Source organism: Coturnix japonica, chromosome 6 (genome assembly GCF_001577835.2).
Source record: "Coturnix japonica isolate 7356 chromosome 6, Coturnix japonica 2.1, whole genome shotgun sequence".
Lineage (NCBI taxonomy): Eukaryota > Metazoa > Chordata > Aves > Galliformes > Phasianidae > Coturnix > Coturnix japonica.
The window spans coordinates 1,070,594-1,090,504 of record NC_029521.1 but is presented as its reverse complement, the minus strand read 5'-3'; the positions used below and the strand labels follow the sequence as shown (position 1 = coordinate 1,090,504).

The window sequence follows — 19,911 nt, the reverse complement described above, 5'->3', positions numbered from 1 at the left end:
GTCTTTGAAAATACAGATAGACTTATAGGAAATTTTAGAGGCATCAGGTGAAAGGAAGAGATGTTTTGGAGAAGAGCAGAGATGGAAATTGAACAGGTGGTCATGTAGACCTCTATCAGAATGTTTTCTGTGGCATGAAAAGTGGATTGTGTCCTTCCTTTAAAGGATTAATCTTTCTGTTTGTGTGTGTGTCCGTTCATGTAGGATGCAGGGAAGCCAACGTAATGTTAAGGTTTCATAAATCCATTTACAAAATAAGATGTCAGAAATCTTTTAAAACCAGCTTATTGAAAAAGGCGTTTTCTGGATTTGCAACGTATGAACAAGCGTCCATTTATAGATAGATGTGCATTGAGAGGAGTATTGATCATACTGCAAAGGTATATATCTGTAGCTTGCCTCTGTGAGCATCCTCACCCTCATTGTCATTCAGTTTTATCCTCCAGCTTTCTCAGGGATCTTCTTTCTGGTATCTCTTTTGGTTCTTTAAATTATTAATGTCATTAAAATTTATAATATTCATTTATTACCTCTAGGAAAATAGAGATTGTGATGTGAAACATAATTGTCTCATTTTGCAATTTGTGTTACGATAGTTGGGCACAACTAGAGCAAATTTAAGTATTCCCCTGAGCATTGTGGCTAGGTATTACAGCCTAACTCGAGTTCTTAATGTGCAGATAAATAAATAGATAAATGAATGCCACCAATTCTTGAAGACAGATCTCTGTCATTAACAAGAACAGAAAACAGGGTTTGTGGGAATACTCCTTTAGTGCTGAGTTGGATGGTGAGAACTACAAATAGCCTGGGGTTACACTGTTGTAACCATATTTCCACTGATGTCTGCTTACCAAAATATTTAACTGCTCCTTGAATTATTTGGACTACTCATATTCTTTCCCTTAGCAAAGAAAAAATCCAGCATAAGGGCACATACGTACAAGAACATCCTTTATTTTTCACAAAAGTCCTCTTGTTCCATCCTCATTCAAATACTTACAGGTCTGGCTGCAACTTGCTATTTGAGGTGGTAGGCAGTAGTTATGGTCTTTTCCTTCCTTAAACGATACCCCTGAAGCGAGCAAAAACCACCATCTATATTAACTAATATCAGTAACAGTCAGTAATATCATGGGATCATGAAAGCCAGAAAGTGGGCACTTAGTATGGGATTTTGTAAGGAGATGCTGCAAAGCGATCAATAAGATTTATTTAGAATGCAATGTCCAGATATAGTATAAAAGGTAATTAGTGTGCTGTCTTGTGATGTGTAATGATCCATGATCAAGACTGGAAATTTGGGGCATAGTTGCTTGCAAAGAAGGTTTAGGACTGAATTAAATGGCTTGTTCAGATTGTCACAGAAAAGTTGAGTCCCTAGTTATTCAGGGGAAGCCAGGAGCCAGCTGCAATCTGTATTTAAGCAAAGCTTTTGATATTGTTTCTCACAATATCAATCTGGACAAAATATCCAACACGTGGCAAAGCAAAATCATAATGCAGGGAGTAAAGAGTTGGCTGAAGGGTTGAGCTCAAAGGGTTATTGTGAATGGGGTCATATCAAGCTGGTTGCCAGGCTGTAGAGTGATTTTGCAGGGCTTCATTTTGTGGGGAGCGAGTCTCTTCAGTGTTTTCATCAACAACTTGGATGAAGTACTCAAAGGTATACTGAGTACATTCCTACATACACAGGGGGAAAGAAAAGCAAGTTACGTTTAAAAAATTAACTAGATGAGTAGAGTTTAATTAAAAGATCAGTGTGAAATGTTTTTTTTCCTCTGCGACACCAAGACCTAGAACAATATGCAGTTCGTATGCTGTTACCTAGTGGATGTAAATGTAAGAGACAACTTCACATATAAATTTCCTTCCTTGGCTTTTAATTCCCCTGTATTTATCACAGTCAGAGCACAGGTGACCTCTAAAGCTTCACATGCTGCTAAGCCAGAATCAGAGTTTTTCTAGAAATGAGCCCCTGTGGTCTGCCGATACCACATGAGTGGAGGGCTTGTGGCCATGACACTGGTCCAGGGAAGTGCATCTGCTGCTGAGCAGGGTGGCATCTCCTGTTGCTCTCCACATATCACAGTTCTGCTCTAGGAGCTGCCCAAGATGCCCTGTACCACTTGCTTGCGGTCTACTCTGGGTCAAGCATTTTGATACAGGTTATGGAATGTGTTAAAAAAACATTCATAATGTGGGTAGAATGCAAAATACAGGTGGCATGAATTGAATTAAACTTACAGATGATTATCTTCTTTTCAGAAGGCATCTTCTGTTTCCAGTCATTCAGTCTGTTTTATTATTAAGGGAATTAAGTGGTAGGGAGCTCGGATGTAAAGCCATTCTCTGTGAAGGATGTGACTGAGGGGAAGAATGCAGACAGTGGTGCCATAGCCTGTCATTCCCCATGGGGAAGGAATCTCTGTGGCAGCTGATAGCCATCACAAGCTGTACTACTCTTCTGATTTCAGGATCAGCTAAACCCTTAATTTTCAAAAGATTTGTTTTTAGGGTAAGAAAAGAGGTTTGTGTGTGTTTGTTTAGGTACAGAATGCTTAGAGCATATAGCTGAGTTGGCATCAGTTGCAACATAAGGGCAGCAGATGCAGACTCTGTCCCTCGTCATGAATTTTCTTTGTATCTTATCCCAAATTATTTCCTATGTAGTAATTTACATTCTTAAATGTATCCATCCCTTCCATGAGGCTTCCCTGCTTTTTGATTCTGTAACATCAATTACTTCAAAGGACTTGCTTGAGTCATTATTATAAGAATTAGTCTGAAGAAATAATTTGATGTTCTTATGGGAAGAATGTGCACCTTTATTCTCAGAGGTGGGGGCTGTATTTCCTGGTGGTTACATTTGATATTTGCTGTTTTGTTTTGAGGCTGTAATGAGGTCCTATTCTTTCTGTAAGCATTTCATTTGAGGGTTCTTGTTCTTTACCTTGAGACCTATTGAGACTATTTTTGTGCTTTTCCCTATGAGGAACTACTTCCACTGTATGATAATATTGCCAGAGTAGATGATGCTACGTTAAGCTGTTCTCTTTTGTTTCAGATAACACATTAAAAAATGATGTTATTAGGCATAAACAAAGAAGTTTTGTTGTAGATAAAACGTGCATCTGTAACTTTTGATTCTTCCTTTGTCTGTGTAAAAACATTTTTCAAGCAATGATAGATGTATATTACAATGTCTGGACAAGTCTTTGTTTCTAAAATACTTTGTCTCCATTCACAGGAAATCACTGATAATGAAATATTAGAGCTGGTGCATAGTGCTCTTGGGAGGATGACAGTTATCCGGCAGATTTTTCCTCTCTCAAAGGACAATCAGAGATGCATGAGGAACAATCACCGAATATCATCACTGCTCTGTGATCCACAAGAAGGCTATCTTCAGATGCTGCAGGTCAGTAGCTATGTCCAGCGGAAAAGTCCATTTTAGGAATTCAATGTGAGATAGTTGTCTGTGACTGAATTATGTTAGAGGAAGAATAAAATGAGTAGGGATAAATCTGTGCAGGTAGTTTTTGCTCAGTTATTCCTGATTTAATCTTTTATTTCATTTTTGAAGAACCAAGTGTTTTAGATAGGATGTTATGTCCATAAAATGTTAGAAATCAGTTGTGCTAACTCAAAGATGATTTTGGGTATGCCCTCCTTTTATGAATCTTTCTCTATTTGAACTAAAAAAAAAAAAAGAAAACCCTGTGTCATTATAGTCCTCTGGCATTGCTACTTTTTTATTGTATTTATACCTCAGATATCTGATATAAAAGAATCTTGGAGGACAACGAAACTCTGATATGCATTGGGCTGTGGAGCATTTCATATTTAGTTAAATGGACTGAGTCCAGTTGATGTGTTCAATCTGTCCCATTTCAGTAGTCTCCGAAGTCTCCAGCAGCCAATAATTGTTTGAGCATATGAAATATGCACTACTGGTTTGAGTTCCAGAATTTGGTAATGGGTTTCATAGAACAGAATTGATTGAGTTGAAAGAGACCACTAATGGTCATCTAGTCTAACTCCCCTGCGGTAAGCAGGGACATCTACATCTACATCAGATTTCTCAAAGCCATGTCCAGCCTTACTTTCAGTGGCTCCAGTGATGGCACCTCCACCTCTCCGGGCAACTTTGTTCCAGTGCTTCACTTCACTACCCTTACCGTAAAACAACTTTTTTCTTATATCTAACCCATGTATTCCCTCTTTTAGTTTGAAGCCATTTCTCCTTGTCCTGTCACAACAGGCCCTGCTAAAGAGTCTGCCCCCTTCTTTCTTATAGCCCCCCTTTAGATACTGAAAGGCTGCTATTGGGTCTCCCTGGAGCCTCTCTCTTCTCCAGGCTGAACAGCCCCAGCTGTCAGCCTCTCCTCATAGAAAGGTGTTCTATTCCTTGGATCATTTTTGTGGTCCTCCTCTGGATGCACTCCGACAGGTCCGCATCTCTCCTGTGCTGAGGATTCCATATCTGAACACAGTACTTCAGATGAGGTCTCACCAGCACAGAGGGGCAGGATCACCTCTCCTGAGCTGCTGACCATTCTGTTGATGCTGCCCAGGGTATGATTGCTTTTCTGGGCTGCAAGGACACATTTCTGGCTTACATCCAGCTTGTCATCCACCAATACTCCCAGGTCCTTTTTGTCCGAGTTCTGCTCAATCCAGCTTTTCCTCCAGCTTGTATTGATAATGGGGGCTGCTGCAGCCCAGTCAGCAAGGGTGTCCTTGCTAGCGGGTAACTCATGTGTTGGCTTAGAAGGGCTTCAGCAGGGGAAGTGTGAGCCTTATGGGATTCTGTCACAGTGGGTTTGATGGCAAACTTTGGGAAATTCCAGCCACACAAACTGTATCTCTGAGCATTGGTTTGCTTTTCTGCACTGGGGAAAGTCTGTGCCTTTTCTTTCTATGAAAAGACACTTGGTGTTTGATAGCAGTTTTGAGAAATGCTGTAAGGAGAGCAGGGGTTAGTCATTTCGGAGGATCAAAACTGTTCCTATTATGCTGAAAAAAAACTGATGTAACCTGCACTAAAAATCACTTACTGGAGAACAGTCTTACCTTACAAGAGGATTTCTGACTAAGGTAGCTTATGGATGATGTAATTCAGAGACTCATCTGACAGACTTCTCTGAGGTAGTTATTTGCTAAACCAGTAATTGGTTTGCTGGCATGAATAGCCTCACAGCCTATTACAGAAGTTCACTGACAAAAGACCCTTTAGGAATCTAAATACTCTTCCTACTAGTTCACAAATGTGGGTTTTGACAAGTAACACATCCTCAGCTTTCTGATTTCTCATATTTCAGAAGCACTATGCTACCTTAGAAACACTCATTAAGAGAATGGAAAAGTAATGTTATCCTTTGCCCATTAGTTCTTAGAAACAAGAAAGAGATGCAGAGGTGTATAGTTAGCCTTGTGGGACTTGATTCTAAAATTTTCTTGCCCAGCCACGCTGGACTGTAAAATCATGAACACTGAAGGGCACTGTATAATATTACCAGTCTCTGAGATAAACTGCCATCAGTATATCTTACAGTATCTTTAAGTTTCTACTAATTGAATATTGGATGCTCGAAGCATGTGCAGTTATGTCTGAAGCATTCTGTATCTGCATTTTTTTTTTGACATTGTCTAAACATCTTATATAACATCTTGTTGGGAATAGAGCTAATATTCATTTCTCAGTATGATTGACGTATTATTAATGCTTCGGTAATTCAGGTGCTTTCAATCTTCTATTTCTCTTTTCTTGCTTAAAAAATAGTTTTGACCTTTTGCTGCACAGAAGTACATCACTAAATTACCTGTGTTGCCAAAGGGAGTGGTAGCTCCTAGCTCTGTGTCAGGCTGCATGAATCCACCAGAGGCAGTGACCGCCTGCCTGCCTGCCAGCACTGAGTCCTTGCGTTGCTTTGAAGTAGTTTGATTAACACCACAGTTTGAAAATCCCTGGCTCATTCTCCCTTGGGCAATTTCATATTAATAATTCTTTGTTGTCAAGGTTACTTACCAGCTATTGTTAGTTAATTATTTATTTAACGACTTTGAAGACGAATAAGCTAAATTCTGTCAGCCTCTAGCTGTAAGATTTTTAGTAGAGAATTTAGCATTTTTAACAAGCTAGTGAAGGAAGATTTACATCCAGGATTATTAACTTTGTTCTGGATAAATTAATGAAAATCTTCTTGGCACAATTTTGTTCCCAGTGTCTGTTTTGTACCATATCCTGGAAAGTTGTTTTTCCGTAGGTGATCATCCCATGTTGGCATTCTGACAAGGCTTTTAAAGATCAGCCTGTTCTGCAAGCTCATCCAAAACCTCATCTGTTCTGAATGCTTTGTGGAAATCCAGTCTTACTCCATCAACCCTCTTGTCACAGTTTTGCTCGCCCCCTTATTTCTTGCAGGTGCTATCAACTGGGTTTCTTCTTCAGAAGTCTTCATAACGTTTTCATCTTGGTCATTTTATTTGAATTCAGAGGTCTGTGTCAATCTTTGATTTATTCTTCATATGTAATTTCCTGCATCCTTCTTCTACTTTTTATAAGTGGTGAAGACACTTTAGCACTTGCTGTTTTCCAGTGGCAGGGACTACCCTGTAGTTCGGACCATCAGAACTGTCATTATTCTGTCACTGGGAGAAAGATTACTGAAGCACTTTAGGATTTATGACAAATACTGTTCATCTCAGATAAGCTCAATCTGTATCTATATGGCTCTGGAATGATGTTTAGGAGGATTACCACTATTGAAATGTTTAGATTATTTCAGACTAGTTTTACAGATCTTTTATGATCACTTTTATTTCTTCAAGGTTATTCATGATGTGTTCAGTTATAAAAATCAGAATGTTTTTCTCGTTACGATTTTGAAGAAATATTTCCTTTCAGAAATGTGGTTTCCATTCCAGTTACCTTCATCCCTTATTTGCTGTTTGCAGTTCATAAGTTCAATATGTGAGAGTCTGTCTATAGTAAAATATATTAATGGGCGCAAGGTATCTAAATTATTTAATACAGATTGAATATATGTAGTAAGATTTGAAAATCAAAAAGAAGAGAACTCCAGCAAACTGTGTCACAAAAATAACAAGGCTATTCCTAAAAGGATCCAATATCTTGCTTCTCTACTGAAGAACTATTTCTGGCGTGGTTTGACATATTTGAAGAGAAGATGTTGAGAAGCGTAGGAGGGTATTCCTTGAAACATCTACTCTTCTCTCCATGTCATTCTCCAAAGACTTGACCGTGAGATATCTTTGGATGCATCTCTTAGCAGTTGCTCCTTCGAGCTGCATTTTTATTGAAGAACCGTTGTCTTTTCCAGAATTTCTGCAACTTAACTACTGTACATGAAGATATATTTTCTAAAAGTATTAACTTACTTCTCCTATCCTGCAGTTTTACCCAGCTAAAGAGCTTGACACACGTTTGACACATTGTTGAGTACCACCAAAGGCAGCAAATATTGATTGAGCCCCATTAAAACATATACTTTCTGTCACAAAGAATTGATGAGAAATGTTTTTATTTTCCTGTAGATATGAAACCTTTAATAGCATTTTTCTTCAGCAAAACTTAGTTTTGGACTTTTGGCTGGATAATCAGTTGTAGTTGGGATATTTTTTCAGAGAACAGAATGAACGAAAAGTAGTCTTGAACAGACATCACTGCCCACTGCAGGCATCATCTCTCTCTCAGGCTCCATAGCATGTCTGAAAAGGTGCCCTCTTACCAAGTGCAATGTTGTGAGAGTCTGCATTTTGGAAGCCAAATAAATTGCAAAGTGATATTTTCCTCTGCTTAGACTGGCTCTTTTGACCTCTGGAGTTCTCTATTTGCATAATTAAATACTTCATTGAGTTGTTGTTCAGTGCTTTACCAGAGAGTGGATGACAGTGGCAGGAAGCAAGGCTTACTACCTCAGTTTTTTTTTTGCCTCTTAAACATAATATGCAGCCATATTTATTTATATATGATAGAAGGTAAAATTATGATCTTATACAACCTTTTGCGATTTAGTGTTACTGTTTGCCCTACTGCATGTCTTATGTTGTGTTCAGTTTCCTTTATCAAACATCTTCTGCTAAGCTTTCCTTAGACTGTGAGCATTGGCTGTGCCAGATTCTTGAGATGAATAGTGAGCAATGCCAGTGCATTTAGCTGACAAGTTTTGAGCTGTGCAGTGTAATCCAGGCCCTGTTTTATTGTCAACACGTTGTTAGAAAACATATTGAGTAGGAAAACACACATAATTATAATAAATGCTTGCAAAAAACTAGCTGAAGGACACGAAGCATGCAGAGAACAGAAGCTGTAGTTAAGGAGAGGAGTGATTTGTAAATCAGTAAAAAGAAAAATGTAATAAAGGAGATAAAAACTGTTTATGAGTTTAAAGAAGAAAACAATTCTGATGGTGCAGGCTTCCAAATAAATCTTTGGAAGCCCCATTTCCCAGACACTTAAAATTAGATTGGACATAGCACTAAGTAATGTACTAGTTAAACTCATTGGCATTAGAGATCTTGCCTAAATAAGCTGGTCTAGTTTTCTCTTACAATTTTCTGAAGATTTTATTCTGGCTTTCATTTGCCTCCATGATAATAAATAGCCCTTTGGAAGTTTGAAGCTGACATTTGAGTTTTTAATGAAAGTTTGTTTTCTGACTCTGATTTTCTCATGAATGCCAGACTGCTGGCTGTGATTTTGTTCTCCACGAGCAGCAAAGCATACATTTAAAACATAGGCACTCACACAAAGTCTCACAATGGGCTCTGCAAACTAATTTGAGAAAATTAAGTGGGTCAAATTGTTAGTCTCTCCCTCCTAACGATATCCTTGTAAGCGTGCTGTTAGAGTATAAGTAAACCATTGATCTTCACTACTCCTGGCAAGATGCATCCTGTCATTAGAGACATTAAGTGCCTAGCTGTGTCAGTTCTTAAACTTTGAAAGATAAAACACAGTTTTAGTCCACACCAGTGTGCATGTACGTGAACACGATGATACCAATCCCATGCAGCAAGCATTGCTGCTGCTGGCGCTGTGCTTGGTGTGAGCTTGGCTTCCACCTGCTTCATCCTTGGAACTGACGGCTGTGGCCACTCACAGGATGATTTTGGCAGCAGCAAGGTACAGATGCAGAGCTTGGGAATATGTTTTTGAAGCAGTTGTATCTGAGGATCTTCTTCCCAGCTCATCTCAGTAGTCTTTTCTGCCTGGACTTCTGGCACTGCTGGCAGATCAGAACTTGGGCTCAGTCTCTGTGGCTTGCTATCCTTCCCAGAAATGTACTTGTCTATGGTTAATGCTTCTGAAGGAACTAAAAGATATTTTCATACAGGTTTATTTTTTTACTTTAAAAGTAAATTCACTTCGGGAATTCTCGTGGAATTCATGTAGAAAGTCTCTTGAAAATCACATCTAGTAATGTAAATATGGAAAGCTTTCCATTCACCTGTTGAAAATTTGCATTGCTCATCCCGTGCACGGCAGCGTTTTTCTTCATTGTGAAACAAAGGCTCCTAACAGGATCGCAAAGGTTCTGGAAATAATTTTTAGAATATGTAGCAGAATAAATCTAAAGTTACTCGCGTACAGTGCAAACTCTTTAATATATTGGTGAAGCAGCCACCATCATTTTTACAGCAGATAGGTCAGAAAGCATTTATTCAGCTCTTACAGCTCTCAGCAAGTGAAAGAGGAACTGAAAATTACAGCTTCTTCCTCCAAGTAGGATGGAAATTAAACTCTTGGTTCTTATCTAGGAAGCTTTGTTATGTGAAGGGGCAACTCTGCAGGCAGATACATGTCCTTCCCTTTAAATCTTTATGGGAAATAAGTAATGCTACTGAGCTTGGAAAACCCAAAGGAATCAAGTCCCTTGCCTTATTGTTTCTTCTCTCTTACTTTGCTACCAATTCTGAATAGCTACTTGAAGACTAATTTTCACTCCCATGTCTCAAACAGCACCGGTGGAAACAAGGTATAGTTGATCCCTTGGGTGTCGCATGAGTTCCCTTTCATGAGTCACTTTTGTATGCAGAATTTGATAGCTTGCTGAAAATTGAAATAAGTGTGCACTTGTGGTAGCAAGTATTTACAGGCTTTGTCCAGTTAATCCTTTTTAATTTTGTGGTATTGCTGTTCTGGAGGTTACAACAAACATACACAGTTGCAAACACCATCTAGTACAGATGCAGAGATTTTGTAGAAGATGGTTTTCTTCTGAAATAGTTGTCTTCTAATCTGGAGGAGGCCAAGAGAGGTAACCTTGTTGCCCTCTACACCTCCCTCAGGCTGGGCATTAGGAAATGTTTCTTTACTTTGATTGAGGGTGATCAAACACTGGAACAGGTAACCTACAGAGGTAGTTGATGCCCCAGGCCTGTCCATGTTCAAGAGATGTTTGGACAGTGCCCTCATTAACTTAACTTTTGGTTTGCCCTATAGTGGTCAAGCAGTTGGTCTCAATGATCTTTGAAGGTCCCTTCCAAATGGACTGTTTTATTTCAGTCTAATCTGAAATACAGTGACTTATAGAGGCCTTGAAATACATGTAGGTTATTAGTAGCATGTTATGAGCAAGGTTATAATGACTATTTAACTTTGATAAGCGCTGAAGGCCTGTAGAAGTGTTAAGATATTAAATAGAATATAATAGAAAATAAAGGAAATTATTGTCATGCTGGATTTAACGTGATCTCACGTCACAATTTGTGTTTTGCTGCCAGTGTCTTTTTTTCCACCCAGAAATACCCAGTAATGACTTAAAGCAGAAAGTGAAAGTAACTTAGAGAAGAAAAGCATATTTGATTGGTTTTAGTATTCTTATTTTTCTTCCTTAGGGAAGATTTAGGAGAAAAAGAGATTAAAAACATACTTCCCGGTAAGGTCATAATTTACCTTATCTTGTCTTTCCGGAAACACTGTTAATTTCTGATCTAGAACAAATAGAATTTGTTTTGTTTTGTTTTTCTTTTCCCTCTGATTTTAGTAGACTGGAAATTGTTAGGAAATAAAGAACACCAGCAAAAAACTCCACAAATGTTGGTTTCAAGGAAGCAACTTGCTCTGTCTCCTGAAATGATTATGTCTGCCTTGCTGCACAGATGTGTGACAGAAGGAAGTAAACAGTGTGAATCTTCTCTTCAGCAGACCCTTCTGCCACTCAATTTATATCCCTTTTTCTTCCAAAGAAAAGGAATGGAACAATTGTGATACAAAATCCATTATGGAACCGGCTAAAATATATTTTGTTTAGGCTTGTAAACAAGTGACTGTTGGTTGTTGTGGGGTTTTTTTTGTTTTGTTTTTTTGGAGTTTTTTTGGTACATCATGTAGTCTATGAGTTGTATGTAAGGTTATATAGACTAAGACATTCAGCGAAATGACTCTCAAGCTTTCAGTGTATTATATATGGAGACCTATGTCACCTTGTATTACCCCGGAGCTTGCTAATAGCAAACCAAGCAAACTGGATTTGGGAATGAGGCTGCATTTCTCCAGATCTTAAAAAGTGCCAAACTAAGAAAATACAAAGTGTTTCTGCTCTGTGGCTGCTCCATTGCAACATGAGGGTGAGCTGTCAGTTAAAAATGTAAAGATGTAGGTGTAAATCTGTTGTCAGAAAACCTTACTTCATGGTTGCTGATCTCTCTTTTATCCTCCTTTTTTTCCTGCCTATGTGACATCCCTGGGTGCACTTCCTGAGATGTCCATCTTCCCCCACATAAGCCCACACAAAAGACTGCTTCCCGGCCATTAAGCTGCGGCTTCTCTCTCCTTGCCCCTGGCCTAGTCCATCTGTTTCCTTCAGACAGAGGATTTCTCAACCCTTGGCCAGGACTTGCTTGGACTTGTTCATCTGTGTCCTTCAAGCTTTGACCCAATGGTATAAAAGAATAATGTCTCTGACACTGTACTGCATAGTAGTCTTTAATTTTATTGATTGATCGATTGATTGATTGAGACTAGAAAAGTGTCTTGTTGAATAATAAGGATTTGCTTGGTTGCTTTAATTGAAAGCTGTTTGGAAAATATCTGCAGGAGAATGCAAATGTAATTGGGCAGAAGAGACTTAACAAAAACAGAACTTATTTGCTGGAAGTCTTGTTAACTCTTTAAGTATATACTTTTCTTAAAAAGAGCAAGTGTGGAAAGTAGCTGCTGTAGAAACTCTCCTAAAAGGAAAACAGTAAGAAGATGAAGTGAATTCTGGGGGGAAAAGACAAGTGGATTATACTAAAAATAGCAACACAAAATGGGAGACGAGCTCAGTGATAGTATTTAATAAGGCTTGCATTAAGATCCTTGCTTGTGTTTAGTCGCTTAAACATGGGAGTATCCTTAATATTTAGTGCTTATTTTCTTCCTAATTTAACTGTTTCAAGAGTAATTCTTGTTGGCTTGTGTTATTACATATTTGTTAACAAATTTACAGATCTGTTTACGTATATATTCTTGTGTATTTTGATCAGATTAACTTGCACCAGAAAACTTTTCAAAATGACTGGGCTTTCAATTTATGTTCAACTCCAGCTTATGGAATTTTTATTTCTTAAGATCTTAAGATATTAGAAGTTTAGTTGTAGACAGTGATGCAACAGCATTGTATGTTTAAGATTTACAGATGAGTGACATTTCATAGGAATTATGTCGTTGCATTAAATTTCATTTGTTACCTTTCACTGACACTATCTTCTGTGGTGAATTACAGAAATCCAAGTGATAAATAGTTCACCATGGCTAAAGCTTTCAGCTCAGTGAATATCCTTTTAGTATGATAAATAATTAAGTTATGGAACTGGCACCTCATGCTAACTGCTTATTTGAGTTTAGTTAAGAGTAAATCAAGACCCCTGAATCTGTGCATAGGTTTGAAGAGGAATTAAGATGAGTGAAGAGAGTATCTAATTATTTTTTTCAAGTTACTTGTAGCTAACTGCCACTGCTAAAGTTTTACCACTAGTTTTACCTCTTACAATAGATACTCCACATGTCACCATTGATTTTGTATCAGTGGCTATGTCTTGGTTTGGAAAAAGCAATTTTGGTAAAGCAAGATTTCAGTGCTATTAGTGTGTAGTTCTTATTAGAGCCTTTGTTGTCAATTATTGCTGTTATCTCTCATAAGGAGGATATGAAGGCTGACAAAAAATATCTCCCGAGAAAGTAGAACAATGACCAGTCTCATTTTTATTTGGTGGAGAGAGATGCAAAATAATACTGTCATTTCTTCTCCCTGTGTGCTAAGTAGATGGATTAGTATTGTGTTTTGCAGTGCTAGAAATTACAGAGATTGTTCAAATGAACAAGACTAAGAGCTTAATTCTGTTCCATCTTTTTCTTCTTGCTGAAATGACTGACAGGGTAGCAGTCCTTGACTTTTACTGATAGATAGCTGTGCTCTTTCTGTAGCTTAATTTTATATTTGGTCTTTTACATCTTTACTGCACTGTACTGCAGTACTGTAGGTAAAGTGCAGGTAATCCAAAGCACCAGAATCCCTCGGGCAGAAAAACCCAGTAGCTAAGCTGGAGGGGAAGGAGGTGTGAGCAGACACCTGCATTAGCTGTTGAACATCTCACACGTGCCTAGCTTTTGTTTTTTACAGACGTCTTCTTTTTTTGTTATTTGCTTTTGTTCTTGTTTTCTTGTTTTTACGGTTTCTTTGGAAAGATGGATAAGTAAACAAAGAGGCTCATTCTTATTATTGTTTGCAGGTTTCCAACCTGTACCTGTATGACAGTGTGCTCATGCTAGCAAATGCTTTCCACAGAAAACTGGAGGACAGGAAATGGCACAGCATGGCAAGTCTGAATTGCATGAGGAAATCCACCAAACCCTGGAACGGGGGACGATCCATGCTTGAGACTATTAAGAAGGTGAGAGCAGGCAAGCCGCAATTGTCTGAGAGATTGAGTTGTTTCAGTTCTCCTTGAGATTAGCTTTTAAAGAGGCTTTTGGCCTCTGTTTAACTTTCATTAGAAGCAAGTGATTTACAACTACAATAAGTGATCTAACATTAATAAAGCAAATGACTTATTGCAAACAAATTACGCACACTACAGCATTAATCCCGTGATGTGTGTTCTATGTCTGTGGCTATCATAGCTGCTTCTTCTGGAGGTCATGTGATTAGAAGTAGTCACATAGATAGATGTGTTCACTTGTTGTAATCTTTTCGTCAAGAAAGCATAAGGAGCTCGAGGGGCCAATCAACAACAAGGTGTAAGTTTTAGATTCCATTTACTGCTGCTCAGCTAGCTTCCTGAGTTAGTTGAGCATTGTTAAATGTCTCTTTTTGTGGTGTAGCCCAGAGCAAATGCAGTGTGATTTAGCTAAGTTTTTTCAACTGTCTTGCAGTATGTTGAATTAATCAAACATGAACAGTACTGTGTCTTTACAGATGCATGGTAACCTCTTATGCAAAAGGTATTTGATCACAAATACTAGTTAAAAATACTCATACTTTAACAGCTTTAGCATGTATTTGTAATAGCAACCTGTTTATTTAAATCAGTGGTTGCTCTGAAAGTAATGCCTCCTACTTCTTTCCATAGAAGTTACAACAGATACAAAGCACAATAACAGTATTTGGTAGAGCAACTTCTCAGCTACAGAGTGGTCTTTCTTAACATACTCACCATCATTAATAATGCCTTTTTTTGCGAGTGATGAACATGAGCCTGCATAAAATGCTAGAGGAAATCTGTACCAGTGCAGATGTTTTAAAAGTTCTTCAAATTTCATCTTTTCTTCACACCTCTCTTGTAAGCACAGCAAGTATTACTTTTTCTTCTGGTCTTGGACTTTGAATTCAACTCCAGAACTCAGCTGACTGCTTTCAGTTACACTGACAGGACCATTGTCTCATGTTCCACAGTCCTGCTTTCTAGGGTCTGTTTGTGTGAAGACCTGAATGACTTCTTAACACAATTTGTGGAGGATGTATTAGTGTCAGAGCCCTTTCCACAAAAGAATTGTGGGGGTTTTTTGTGTGCGTGTGGCAGTATTTGAACTGTTGAAGAACATGTGGTTGCTACATTTACATTTACTGTAAATGTTTTCAGAGTGGCTTTGTCGTATCTTTAAAGAGGGTGAGAGTTTATAAAGGCAAATTTGTTCCATTGTAAAATGTTTGATAATTGTTTCCTTAGGGCCATATAACTGGGCTTACTGGTGTTATGGAGTTCAGAGAAGATGGCGCCAACCCCTACGTTCAATTTGAAATACTGGGCACCAGCTACAGTGAAACATTTGGCAAAGACGTCCGGAGGGTAAAGATAAGCTTTTTTCTTTTTTTTCCCCTCTAAATAATACAAATTCTATCTTACAGGTTAAAAAGTTATTTTCTGAGAATGAGTTACCACTACACCACAGAAGAAATTTACTATAAAAGAAATATTTTCAAGTTTCTCACATGCTCAAGCTTCTTTCTAGTATGGAAAAGTCCTGCAAGTTGTTTCAATATATACAGTAGTGATGCAGTACCATAGCAGTACTATGAACATTATAGTTAAGACTGCTCAATTTGACTCATACATTCTATTTTTAATTAGTTTACCATTGATATAACTGACAGTTGTTTTACTAAGGAAGCTAACTGTAATTATACATTTTCCAAACATAGAAAGGTGTAAGATATACTTACACTTTACTTAAGAATTTGAAATAAATAAAGTAGGAACCTCTAGAGAAGATAATTTGAGAAACAGTTGATGTTGTATTGTGCAAAGTAAAGGATAAGCTATTGGTGGAAGCTAGTAGAACAAGAACCGACTAGGATATGATGTCAGAATGGTTCCATATGGTCACTAACTTAAAATGTCATGGGATGAGAAGGCTACCAAGAACTTGTTTATGCAGAGGGAATATTTCAAAAATAGTTGAAACTGAATTAAAACAGTAAGGTTTTGATTGGAACACAAACTGTCCCTACACTGATCGTCTGGTTTAAGTGCAACACTATATAGTCAATGGTTCCTGTATTAAGCAGAGTTGAAAAGGGCAAATTCCATACAGAATTATCGTTTATGATTTTTTCTTCATTTGGCCATTGATTTATGTGTTTTATTTTAATTCACCTGAATTATTCCAGCCTAAATGGAAAAAGAAGTAAAGAACTTATATTTACATTATCTTCTGAAATAGCTCAACGTGAGATTCAGATTCTACTTTGGCATGATTATTCTGGACATGCAGCCAAAAGCTGCAAATCTGTTAGGAATTCCAAGGAAGGAAAGAAAGCATTTGAATTGCACAAAGCTAATATAATTGAAAACCATCCATTGCCAGAAAATGTCTCAGAAGACTTGAAATTGGCTATGTACCCTCTTGTATTGTCATGATTAGAAAAGGCTCTTCCTCAGTCCACTGTACTTAATTTCTAGAAGTTTTCTACTGCAAATAGGTCTGAATACTGGCTGAATGATGAAAAATTAAAATCATTTTGGAACTAGTGTTGCTGATTTAATAAACCAGAATTGCCATAGGAGGCCTAGGAAGAAATTCAGCTTCATAAGCATTACATACGTGAGTTTATGGACAAGTACATAAAACTAGAATCCAATTCTGTTTGAGATGATTTGGGATTATTCTGCTGCATTTCTAACTGCCACTACAGAAAAAATATGAGTCTCCTGTCAGTATTGTGTTATCCTCAGCAGACATCTCAGGTGCCATGGGGCAACTTATTCAGTTCCATTTTGATATACGCTTCCCAGATGACTTTGAATAAATCACATAATCATTTTGTGCTTTGATTTCCTTTTCAGTAAAATTGGCATAATTATCACACGGAAGGTTTTGAGGCCTTAAATGAAAACTAGGATGTGTTAGTATACTTATTACTTCTCTTTTTTTCTTTTTAATAATGTGCTTTTCATGTACATATAGAAGCTCTGATTTCAATATGTGGAACACAGTGACCTTGATAGGGGTGTAATCCAGATGTGTGGAGGTAACTAACATGGCACAAAGAAGAGACCTTGAGGCAAAGAAATGTGAAAAAAGACTAAGTTGGAAGATAACTAGAGTGGCTGAATTGATGTAATACTGATCATTTTGATACCTAATTTGCTAATTTGTAATTAGGTGATTAATATAGAAGAGCTGAACTCGTTGGATGTTAAACACAGAACATATATTCAGGAATGGAGTATAATTCTAAGTGGGTAGAAAACTGTTTGCTGTGTAATACTTCTGTGGGTTAAAATCTAGCTCTGAAAATGAATCTTTTAGTCTGAGAGAGAGAGCAAGAAAGGGAGAGTCAGAGACTGAGAGCAGAAATTTAGCATGCAAGAGCGCATGCCCAGCAGCCTACAGAAGAACTTCAAATCTAAGATATTTCTCAGAGCAAAACTACCACGGAAATAGGAGTATTCAATTATTTTGACAACCTGACTTTTCATTAGTGCTGCATAAAAAAAAAAAAAATGTTGTATCTCAGAAGTATTTTTAAAAGCTTCAAAAATCATTCTTGTCTTTATATTATTTGAGTGAGAGATCAGTTCTGATTTACTGTCAGATGTTTCCATATCAGCCTTTCTGTGGATTTAGCTTTAGAGGGGCACTTTATCATGAAAACACAAGTTCCTTTCTGCATGGTTTTCCTTACCTCTGCATGGAAATCTTCTGTATCTATTCATTCCTACCTCGACCCTAAAGAAGCCTTATACTTAGGATCTGTGACAGTGCAGAGCAAAGGAATATAATACTCAGTGTTGAGGCTTAGAGTGAATCAAGCCAAGTGTTAAGGTACTGTCAGACTCAAATTAGAGAGTCTCTCAGTAATCATCACCATCAAAAGAGTCTTAGGAGCACATTGATGAAGGTAACCCAAATCTGGCAGGAATTCACAGGACTTTCTTGTAAAGGCAACTTGATTCTCAGCAGTTCCCCTGGGATCTCATCTTTTTGCAACCATGATTGTTTTTCAGTCCCCACAGGTGCAATGGAATTAGGAGTGCAAGTAAATACGTGCATTTCCTGTCTCTGTATGTATTTTCCTTTCTTCCAGAACTGTAGCATCGTGTTTCTTTGTCGAAGGCTGGTAGTGACATCCAATTACTTTCTGTGTACCCTCTTTTAGATTATTTAGGCATACCTTAGTGGAAGGAAAACTTCAGGAAATGCTCTATTATCTTTAGTTTCAATTCAAAAGAGTGGGAGTAATCCCTTAAATCTACTATCTTGCTTTTCAAAAGGTTTGGGTGATTGCCTTCTATTCACTGTGTGTATATGGAGTTTGAGAAAGCATGGCATATTCGTGCTTGAAAAAAGAGAGCAGCATGTGTTGACCAGTCAGGACATTCGAAGGATTAAGATTCTTAAACAAACTGAAAAGATTTAAATGTCTGCTATTTGATGATTGTTGTATGATTTATTTTCCCAGTGTATGTAAACACCTTCAAAGTAGCAACCCCAGCATTTGTATATCTAAAAAGCACGGATAGAAGGCATAAATACCTGGGAGATGCAGAGGCTATAAAAAGTATAAAACATAGTGGAATAACACAACCAAATGAAAAGACCAAGTAAAGAATTTTAATATCTGATGCTGTGCTAATGTTTTAAATTCAGTGACATTGGATTGGAAGAATTAGCGAGTGGAAAATAAGCATAACTTTGAGGAAGAGGAGAGGAATAAAAGTAAAAGTGATGTAAACTGTTCAGGTGAAGCCTGTGGAGCAGCTGGAATAGCCTGGTTATGTTCAGAGCCCTTTGAGATTTTAATTGGTGGCTGATAGACACTTTCTTCTCATTTCACTTCTCATTCCTGCTCCCCATGCTAGACTGGATGCACCAAGTCCAGCAATTCCTATAATTGCTGGAATGTTCACCACCACACTTCTTCTGAATGTAGAGTTTACCAACATTTCTCTCTCTTTTCTCATTTTATTTTTTTATTTTATTTTTTGCCGTTTATTCATTCACTTATTTTTACCTACATTCAATCATCTAGGTTGGAAAAGATCCTTAGTGCCACAGGGGATGTGGATGGGTAAAGTTTATTTACATCTTTATATCTTCTATCTTAAGCTTCCTTTGGTTCATTCCCCAACGCTGGCAGTGGTTGAAGGTGGTCGTTAAGTCGTTTTGCTTCATTGATTCACTGTTCCCAGCCGTACTATGGAGCTGAGGGTACTTAAATGTTTTGTGGAATGTTTTAACACATAGAAAAGGATTATAACAAAAATACTTAGCTGCTAACATCAAGAAATTGAATGAATCAAATTATTAATAACTGTATATTCCTAAGCATAGGGAGAACATTCAGAGTTAGTTCGCAATTGTCAGTGGTAAACTGTGGTATCACAGTACAAAAGATATGGAGTGGGAAAACAAGTCACAACTATGTTAATTTCCTTTCTGCTCATCATCTGTATTATTGTTATTAATGAGAACCTCTTGTAACTTTCTGAACATTTGTGCAGGTTCATAATTCTTAGATTTCTGCTCTTAGATGAGTTTTCCACAATATAATAGTTTGATTATTCATCTGCGAGAGCAAAAATAAGGGAGTCAAAGCCTCAGGGTTGGTATTTATAGCAGCTTACTATCTCCCAGTGATCTCTTGAGATACAAACTTGCTTGTCTCATTTGTTGATGTATACAGAGTATATAATATAAATATATTCTCTGTATATAATATAAAACCCATAGCTGCACTTGTAGGCTTAGTTTGCTAATACTTGTAAGGAGCTTTGAGATCATCTTCATCTTCATCCCTGGCAGAAAGAGCCTATGTAGGTAAGAAATCATATTCTTGTTCAGAGTATTTTATGACGGGGATCATATAAATGCATATATATATATATATATATATGTATGTATGTATGTTTAGAGCAGTCTGCAGTTCTTCCCCAGGCTGTCTGGAATGAAAGCAG

General features: G+C 37.6%; 1 protein-coding gene across 4 annotated transcripts in view; it reads left to right on the top strand.

The window, feature by feature from the left end:
- GRID1 (glutamate ionotropic receptor delta type subunit 1) overlaps positions 1-19,911 on the top strand; it is a 484,592-nt gene that overhangs the window by 374,814 nt on the left and 89,867 nt on the right. For all 4 annotated transcript variants that reach the window (XR_004307682.1, XM_032445260.1, XM_032445261.1 and 1 more), the window contains 3 exons: positions 3,251-3,421; positions 13,744-13,905; positions 15,181-15,300. Coding sequence is in view for 3 of the 4 variants with exons in the window: in XM_032445260.1 (XP_032301151.1) it covers positions 3,251-3,421; positions 13,744-13,905; positions 15,181-15,300 (453 nt within the window). In the remaining variant the exon portion in view is untranslated. The remainder of the gene's footprint in view (positions 1-3,250; positions 3,422-13,743; positions 13,906-15,180; positions 15,301-19,911) is intronic.